The sequence below is a fragment of the Myxine glutinosa genome, chromosome 8 (genome assembly GCF_964187855.1).
Source record: "Myxine glutinosa chromosome 8, kmMyxGlut1.1, whole genome shotgun sequence".
Taxonomy (NCBI): domain Eukaryota; kingdom Metazoa; phylum Chordata; class Myxini; order Myxiniformes; family Myxinidae; genus Myxine; species Myxine glutinosa.
Window position 1 is genome coordinate 81637831 of NC_136268.1, and position 10000 is coordinate 81647830.

Below are 10000 nucleotides of genomic sequence, written 5' to 3' on the forward strand. Positions count from 1 at the left end.
AATATTTCCAACACTTACAGCATCCATTTTCATGCAAGTGCCAAAATCGGCCAGCTTGACGTGGCCATTACGATCCAGGAGCATATTGTCTGGCTTCACATCTCTGGGTGGTGCAGGGGGTGGAAAAAACTTCAAAACTAAGCAAATGATGTGACGACCAATAAAAACAAGCACTCATCACAAAGAATTGCTGCGAATTCTGTGACATTCTCTGGAATCATGGCACAGCTTCATGAGTTCTTCGTCATGATATCATTTGTTAAAATTAAAAAGTGGATAGAAAACCGAGGGCCGCATCTACTTTTACAAACTAATTGGGTTAATACTTTGGATGAACAATGGATGAAATTAACATGATGGTGAGTAAAAAAAAAAAAAAAAAACACCTTTAGAGGCCATTTTTCCCCGCAAAGCGGGGGTTGGCCTTTTTCGGGAACCGTGGTTGTTGTTGTTTTTTTGGTCCCCTTTTTGAAGCAATGTTTTACGGCCGGATGCCCTTCCTGACGCCAACCCTTTTTGCCGCCTTTAACGACAAACAGGGAATTACCAGTGAACTGGTACTCAATTAGCCGACCTCGGAAGGATGACAGGCTGAGTCAACCCCCCTGGCGTTAATTCAGCGATCGACCGGGATTCGAACCCAGGATCCTAGGATCCTAAGCCGGCACCCTAGCCGCTAGCCCAACACCAGGGTTCGCTGTTGAGTGAGGTATGCTAACCGCTGTGGGAAGCAAAGAGAAGCTGATGTTTTGGGTGCAAAAGAACTGATGAAGGGTTAACGCTCGAAACATCAGCTTCTTGTTTCCCATGGCGGTTAGCAAACCTCAGATCAATGTACCGTCGTCCCAGACCGACACGAGCAGCCTTCTTGAGCAAGACTATTCCTTCATTCTATTATTCAGGTTGTTGAATTCAATTGCAAGCCAGGTAGCTTATTTCAATGAATGCATCCCAGCTAAGTCAGATGCCACTTTACAAATAACTCATTCCGATGTGCTGCCATTGTTGGCCGAAGCATATCAGAGCATGCATTCCTTCAAATGGGGTGTAAAGCCTGTTGTTTAACCTTGTTTTCTGGACTTTCATGATTGGGTCTCTCTCAAAAAGAGTAATAACTAGAACGGCACTCGGTAGAGAGCATTACCTCCGCCAGGCTGAATAGTTTATGTTTTGTGTCCCACTGATGGTCAGATCTAGATCCAGACCTGAACACAAAACGAATTGACTTGTTCTTGTTACCTATCCAACTCGTCCACGTAGTTTTTTCACAACTCGTCCACAAATATTGGAAATGCCGTGCTGTATATCATTTTCATCACAATCACTCAATTGTGAAAAATCTCTTTTAAAATTCTCGTATCCGGATCCGGATCTTCACAAAAATCTATTAACTTAACCCTTGTCAGAAACCCAACCTAACCTGCCCACCAAATTTCGTCGGAATCCATCCATGACTTTTTGAGATATCCTTGCTCACAGACAAAAAAAAACAGACAAACAGACATGGGGTGAGAACATAACCACTGTCCACCATTGGTGGAGTTGTTTGGTATTTCTGTTCTCGTCTTATATTTCATGATTACAATGAAAGCAGCGTGGTGGTGTCTGCAGGGTTTTGGAGTAGGTTTTTTGTTTTGAGATTATTTTTGCTTGACTTGGTGAGTGGGTTGCATCTGCAGCAGTCATCATGGCTTTGTCTACAATCTACACTCTCTCAGGACGCCTGTTACACATATGTTTCATTGAATGAATGAATGAATGAATTATCGTTTTAAGGCCATTTTCCCCGCTTGAGCAGGGGTTAGCCTTGCGGGTCCCATGACAATCATGGTTCCCTGTTTGAGGCAATGTTTTTATGGCCAGATGCCCTTCCTGGCGCCAACCCTTAGTCGCCTCTTACGATGCGCAGGGATACGGTGTACCTATTCTAAACCGGGGTACACACCGGGATCATTCATCCCAGCAAGCTGGTACTCAATTTGCCGACCTCGGAAGGATGACAGGCTGAGTCAACCCCCCTGGTGTTAATTTAGCGATCGACCGGGATTGGAACCAAAGATCCAAGGATCCTAAGCCGGCACCCTAACCGCTAAGCCAACACCAGGTTAACTTTCAGTAAACTCTGATAAACATAATTGAGGTGCATTTTGATTCCATGCCCTTGATATCGGTGAAGCTTGTCAGTTAGAATGTCCTCCTTAAATCAAGAAAAGTAGACTTTGCACCTCCTCACCTGCCTTTCCTTTTATGACAAAAAAATCTTGGTTAGCCAGACCTCTTGGATGAAGCAAATGACTCGCTCAGTAACTTTTCCAGCTATCAGACATACAACTTCACAAAAATGCATGATCAAACAACGTACATAGTGGGAATATCCAACCCATGGTGCAAGTGAGAATTCCATGTCAATGGTGGCTTGAGAATAGCTAATGTTTGTCAAACGTTCCTACAAAAGGAATACATTTGGCTAAAGGCCATGGCACATTACTCCAGACCGAGCTGATAAGATTAGCCAAAAATGGCGGGGATATATTTTTCAGGCCTGGCCTGGACACTGTACATAAACAAGCCGTGGGACATGAGAGGTGCGCAGGCTGTGCCAAATGGTGCAGATTTCAAAGGCAAAAACGAAGGGCTGTTTCAGTGATAATCGGTTTTCTTACAAATCAATGAACTGGGAAACAGCTTTTGGGCCAACATGGTGGGGCATGAGGCAAGAGCAAATATCAAGCACAAATCAGTGATAAAAATGATAAATAAAAAAAAGAAGAAGATATAACAGGCTTTATCTGTGTGATGCGTACAATCTTTTTCCTTTTTTTTCCACAATCATCCTTCCTTTTTTGCTTTCGTAGTTGTGGGTAATATTACATTACAAAGATTCAGCTTTGATAATTTTTTATGGATGGGTATTTGTTAAAACTACAAGCTTCAACAAATAACATGCAAAACATCCGAAATGCTTGCATGAATATATATATATATATATATATATATATATATATATATATATATATATATATATACACATACATACACACACACACACACAGACACACACACACACACACACACACACACACACACACACACACACACACACACACACACACACACACGGTGAGCCAGAAATATGGTCATTTTTGAAATTAGTGTGAAGGAAATAAAAAATTGTATTTCAAAATAAATTCAAGGTAAAATGGCATTGGGATTTGTGGACCTGGAAAAGGCCGATGACTGTCCTGAGATGGTGATGGTGACACTGAGATAGATGGGAGTGCCAGAAGCAGAGGTATGTCAGTGGAAGGGATGCACATGGGAATGAAACGAGGGGTTTTGAATGGTCCTGGGATGTTGGAGTTCAGTGTGAACATCGGTTTGAGGCAGGTAAGCTTTCTCTCCGCCCACTCCTGTTTATCATGATGATTAAGCTGGTAAGCAGGAAGGTAAACCTAAAAGGTATTCTGGGGAGGATATTGTGGACGAGATTTGGCGGGAGATGCATGAAGTACTAGGGGAGTGGAAGGAGGCATTTGCGAAGCATTGGCTGAAAATGGGCAAGGAGAAGATGGAGGTGATGTGGGTTGGGCAGCTGAGAATATAAAATAATATCAGGTTAGAGGGGAAGGAGATTATACAGGGAAATAGGTTTAAGTATATGGGAGGGGAGGGTGGGAGGGGGGGGGGGCAGTGAACAGGCATGGTACGTCAGAGGCAGAGGTGCAGAGGAGGATTCAGGTGGTTGCGAATGTGTGGAGGAGGGTGAAGGGTACAATGGCAGACAGAAAGATATCAAGGAGATTGAAAGGAAAGGTTCTGATGTCGTGTGTAACGCCGGCCTATCTTTACTGTCTGGATATGGTGGCACTGACAGAGAGACAACAACAGAAGCTGCAGGTTTGAGAGAACAACTGGGTCAGGAGGATTGTGGGAGTGAATAGAGTGAATAGATGAGAATGGAGGAGCTGAGGGAGGAGATTGGTGTGCATGGAGCTTGACGAGATGATTGGTGAAATGAAGGTTGAGATGGGCTGGACATTAGGTGAGGATGGGGAAAGAGGGAATGGCAAAGCAAGCGAATACGTTGAGGGAGCGAGGTAGGAGGAAACGAAGTAGACCATGGTTATGATGGGAGGATTGTGTGAAGAGGGATATCAGTAAGGTAGGGTGGTTGGGGAGTGGAGAGAGTTGAGAGAGTTGACTGAGGACAGACGAGTGGAAGAGTATTGTGGTCAAGGCAGGGCAGGAGCTTGGTGCCATCGGACCTCACCCCTCATAAAAGGAAGATGAGGAGAACAAAAACAACATATGTCACATGTGCATGGATATGTAATTCAAATATGTGAAGTAAATAAACATTAAACACATGTGGCAAGTTGGAGGTGACGAATAGCAAGTTGGTAGGAATCAAAAGTGGGTTTTATTTCATTTATTTACTTTTACCAAATGTGGTACAAACATTATTCGAGAGATTATCATTGACACAAAGTACACCAGAATACTGAAATACTGCATTCATTTATTGATGAGTAATGATAAGGAGGTTCCAAGTAAGACAACTTCAAACTTGGTGATTGTGGTGACAATATTAAATACTACCAGGGACCTATAGAACATCCGCACAATGTAAAATGTGACTTCATGTCCTCAACTCTCCCCCACCACTCACAAACCCCAAATCATCAACCTCCACCTCTGCCTCCCAATCCCATATCCAAGTCCTCCCTTTCCCCCTACCAACGCGAAGGCATCAATCCCCTCCCCACTCCAAGCCTTCAAACCCCTTCCCCACCCACCCAACCAAAACTCATCAATTCCCTCTCTCCCCCAGAAAGCCTCAAACCCGCTCCCACCCCCCCCCCCCCCCCCTCAACTCTGTCCCATTTTTGCCCTGCCGCTCCCTTCCAAACCCTAACCAAGCAAACGTACATTGATCATTGTTCTTCATTACCTCATTGAAACACTGGAATATTTAATGCTTTTCCCTCCCCTATCATGCTATCACTGACTTCACAGAAACCACGATTTAAAAAAAACCAAAAAAAAAAACCCTGACCAACTCACAATACTGTGAGATATGTGGAAACCTTGCGGAATTGCAACAAACGACGAGAAAACGATGATCTTCCTCCAAGTGGATGGAGGTCCTCAACGCCAAACAGGAAATTAGAGCTGTCTCCTTTGACATTTCACGTGCCTTCGATACGGTCTGGCACCCTGCTCTGCTCACCAAACTCTCCTCCTTTGGTATCCAGGGAAATCTCCACGCATGGCTGGCGGACTTCCTCTCTGGTCGTAGTCAACGTGTGGCCCTGAATGGGTTTCTCTCATCTCCTCTTCCTGTTCAGGCTGGAGTTCGCCAAGGTAGTGTTCTGGGCCCTGTGCTTTTTCTGGTCTTCATCAATGATCTCTCTGACTCTCTTGAAAATCCTCTCTATCTCTTTGCTGACGACTCTACTCTCTGTCACTCCATTCCTCATCCCTCAGATCGGCAGTCTGCAGCCTCCTCACTCTCTGCAGACCTGGACAAAATCACAGACTGGTCAAACAAGTGGAACATGTCTTTCAATCCTGACAAATCTCACACTCTTACAATGTCTCTCCGAAAGGACCGACTGGACAACCCTCCCATCTACTTTCTCAACAATCCTCTCCAAGAAGTTCTGTCGCTCAAGCTTTTGGGTCTCACTATCTGCCATGATCTTTCTTGGGAAAACCACATTTCCAAGCTGGCCTCCAAAGCCAGTCGCCGACTGGGCATCCTCCGTCGTGCGAAGTCCTTCCTTGGCACACCTGAGCTCCTCACCACATACAAGGCTTTCATCCGCAGCTCAATGGAATACTGTTCCCCCCTCTGGGCTGGTGCTCCTGCCTCACACCTTGCTCGGCTTCACGCTGTTGAGGCCAAAGCTTTCAGAATCATTGGAATCTCCTGCGATGTAGTCAACACCGAGGGCCTTTCACTCACTCACCGCAGGCAGGTTGGTGGTCTTTCTGTCTTCTACCGACTCCTCTCCGGCCTTGCTCCCCCAGCTCTCTCTGTGCTCTGTCCCCCCAATATTCCTTCAGGTCGCACAAGATCTGCCTGCAACCCTCTTATGGTTAAACTGCCAAAGTCTAGGCTCTCTGCTCACCTTCACTCTTTCATTCCCCTTTTCTCCCGCCTCTGGAACAAACTCTCCCACTCCCTTCAATCCCACTCCTCCCTCCAGGTCTTTAAAACAGCTGTTCACCACCATCTCTTATCTTCCCCCATCGAAAACCTTGATCTTTTCTACCCCCGGTAATTCACCCCAGAGTCCTTGCAGTGTTCATATGTTTTATTCCTCTCCCACCTCCCCCCAAGTCCTCCCGATGTCCCTGCTCTCAAATGTTGTGTTTGTGTCCTTCCCCCTCTTCCCCCTCTCTTTTGGGTCCTTCCCCCTCTCTCCCCATCTTGTCTGCCGCTCCCCTTGTTTTTTGTGTTTTGTGTGTCGGTTTGTCTTTTTGTGTGATTAATGTTAGCTCTTTCACGAGCCTCGATCTTGTATACAAAAAAAACAAAAAAAATAAAAAATAAAAGTGCAAATATACACCATTATGTTGATGGATGATGGATGTTTTATTTCACAATCTCACGAGGTTCCGAGTAGTCTTCGGGCAAAGATATTTTCATGACATGGGTTTTATGGCCCTGGTCAAGTAAATTGGTCGGAAATGATAAGCACCGACGTAATCTCCACTGTAAAAGCTGCTTAAGAGAATGCCACATCGTTATTTGGGTGGAGTAGAGACAACAGACCACTGCCTCGATCGCCAAGGCCTGTACATAGTCATCTTCACAAGGCCTGTGACACCTATCGGCTCTAACCTGATGGTTGATGATCGTTTTAATTCGCTTTTGTCGTTCTACACTGAAGGGAAAACTTGTAGGGAGGGCATGGGGATTGTGACTATGATAGCTCGGAAGATGTCTTTGGCTTCACGTCGCACCAACATAGTGAGCTATATGATTTTTCAGGTTGAAATTGTGGGTGGAGTCATCCAGCTGTCCAATCAATAGGTGGAACGGAATATTACACTTGGACGGATGAACAAGTGTATTATTATATAGATAGATAGAAGATGTTCATGATTGAGGTAAGAATGCCCCTTTGCTTTTATGAGCGGGAGGAGGGGAAGGGCGATGGGAAGACAGAGTTGTGGTTCAGAGCAGGGGGAGGGGAGGTTTATGAGTTGTGGTGTGGGGGGGGGGGGGGAGGGTGGGGGTCTTTGAAGGCTTGGAATGGGGAGGGTATTGCAGTATTTGGGTTGTGAGGGAGACGTTGATGACTTGGGGTTTGAGGGGGGAGGGGTGGGAAATCAGTGGAGAACTTGGAGTCACATTTTACATTGCATGGATTTTCTGCTGGGCCCTGCTAATATATTTAAAAGTAGTGCAAGAGGGTGTCTCTAGTGAGAGTTAAGTATACTTATCAGACACACAAATGATGATTGTGTACATTTACACGATCCACATAATAATTAACAGTCCGCAAGCAACCTCCCTCACTTGTATGAAATGGTTCTTCCTGACACAAGAGTTTACTTTCAAAAAACATGATGCTGGTGTGACCCATGGATTGTCTGGCACCAGCACATTCGGTATTCTTCATTCTGTCATGCGGTGAACTTAAACTGCTGACCACATGACCACATTTCCATAACAAAGTGCTGCCATTTAGCTGTGGTGCAAGTCTAACAAATTTCAGCAAATTAAACTTCTTCCTTATACAATTTTTTTTTTTTTCTAAACAACCACAAGCATCTGAAAATGCAAAGCAGTCTGGATTGGCCTGTTTCACATTCTCGTCTGAACCGATGCCAGGTGATGCTCAGAACCCAAGTTCAGATTCCATTTACTGCACGTATTTGTCCATATCTACTCATGTCCTTGCAATTCACAACAAAGTACACCAATATGTCCTGATGTCTGCCATGCATGTGTGTGACAGAACTATGGCAAAGTGGTCGATTTAAATGAGGGCACAGAGGCAAATGCTCGCAGAATAACAGCAAGCCATTGCACATTTCCATTGTCCACACCAGGCCCTGAAAGCAAAAACTCACCTGTGGATAAATCCCATGGAGTGAATGGCATTGAGAGCAAGCACCACCTCCGCAGTGTAGAACCGCGCCCACTTCTCAGGTACATCATAATTACTCATGAGGCTCACCAAGTCCCCTCCAGGCATGTATTCCATCACCATGTACAAGTATTGCTCATCTTGGAAAGCACAGTGCAACTGAATGAGAAAGCACAGTGAAACTGAATGAAAAAGCACAGTGCAACTGAATGAGAAAGCACAGTGAAACTGAATGAGAAAGCACAGTGCAACTGAATGAGACAAATTGCACTTGAATCTGAATGATTAGTCGGTTTTCAGAGCTTTCAGAGTACTTGTTTCATTACAAAGACTAAAGATGTGAATCGTGTGCACATCTCTTACATGACATGCATGTCCAACCTCCTTCAGGAGTTCATAATAACAAGTACAACTATAACTGCACTCACTAGAGCGTATACCTCCACCAGGCTGAAACGTTTACGTTTTGTATCCCACTGATAGGCCGGATCTGGATTCGGACCTGAACCAAAATCTAATCGGCTTGTTCTTGTCACCTAACCAACTCATCCATGTGGTTTTGTCACAAGTCATCCACAACTTTCTCAAATAACCTGCTATATATCGGTTTAGTCTTATCTCTCAATGGTGAAGAGCCGCACAAAAAAAAAAATTCGGATCCGGATCTTCACCAAAATCGAGTCATTTCGTTCTTGTCACATATCCAACCTGTCCACCAAATTTCTTCCAAATCCGTCCACAACTTTGAGATATCCTGTTCACAAACAGACACAAACAAACAGATGGAGTGAAAATACAACCTCCATCCATGACCTTCGGTGGCGGAAGTAAATATATTTGGAATTCTCATCTGAGCACCTAACTCATGCTGCTGGGATCCGAGAATCAAAACGCACACTTGAAGCTAACTATACCCATTGTTGACTAGTGTCCTTTCAAATTAATGTAAAGGTACACTCATGTATCTGTCCATGAACAATGTCCAACATAAACCTTATATATCCAAGGCCTATTTTTTTCAACTTTGTTATGATTTATGGGAGCGAGACATGGGTAATGAACGTAGAGCAGCAACGAAGGCTGGAAAGGGTGGAAATGCGAATGGTTCGGTGGATGTGTGGAGTATCGTTGAGAGAGAGGAAGACAAATGATGAATTGCGAAAGATGATGGGAATAGAGCCTGTGATGGATGCTGTGAAGAGAAACAGGTTGATATGATTTGGTCATGTGTTGAGGAAGGATGAAAGCAACTGGTTGAGAAGAGTGATGGAAATGAATGTAGAAGGAAGTAGAGGACGGGGAAGACCGAGAAAGACTTGGCTAAAGGTGGTGGAAGAAGAAATGCGGGCAAGGGGGTTAACAAGGAGAGATGCAGAAAATAGGGCAAAATGGAGAAGATTGTCATGGGGACCGCAAAGCTAACCCCCACTCTAGCAGGGAAAATGGCCTTAAAATGCCTGTTGTATACTGTAAAGTCTCGTGATAACGAGCAGACATGTTCAATTGTGTGATCATCAATTGAAGATCCATTGGAGGTCAACCCCCCATTTCTCCCCCTCCCGCCGACACCAAAATAAAATTACTGAATGTATGCAAAGTTTGCCATAACTAGAAGGCCCCCTTATATCAAGGACACAAAGTACCTAAATGTGTCACCTCAAAACGAAATTACCAAGCAGAAACTACTTAAGAACAGATACATTCATATACTTGCATGGACTGGTAATAAATGAAAATTTTACATAAATGGCAGCTTTTATTTATTTATTTATTTATTTTACATCCAAACACGGTGGATAGATCAGGTAGTATCACGCCATTTAGTCAAGCTCGGTCATCGATATCTTTGTTTCTTTTTCTCAAAATGCAGGAAGTGTTACATTACATTGACCTAT

At 44.3% G+C, this 10000-nt stretch overlaps 1 protein-coding gene across 1 annotated transcript in view; it reads right to left on the bottom strand.

Annotated features, from left to right (window-relative positions):
• The window catches only part of LOC137432634 (rho-associated protein kinase 2), a 213536-nt gene that overhangs the window by 133288 nt on the left and 70248 nt on the right, over nucleotides 1-10000 (bottom strand). The window contains exons 5-6 of the mRNA XM_068124718.2: nucleotides 8089-8264; nucleotides 19-103 (exon numbers count right to left, since the gene is read on the bottom strand). Coding sequence (XP_067980819.1) covers nucleotides 19-103; nucleotides 8089-8264 — 261 coding nt within the window. The remainder of the gene's footprint in view (nucleotides 1-18; nucleotides 104-8088; nucleotides 8265-10000) is intronic.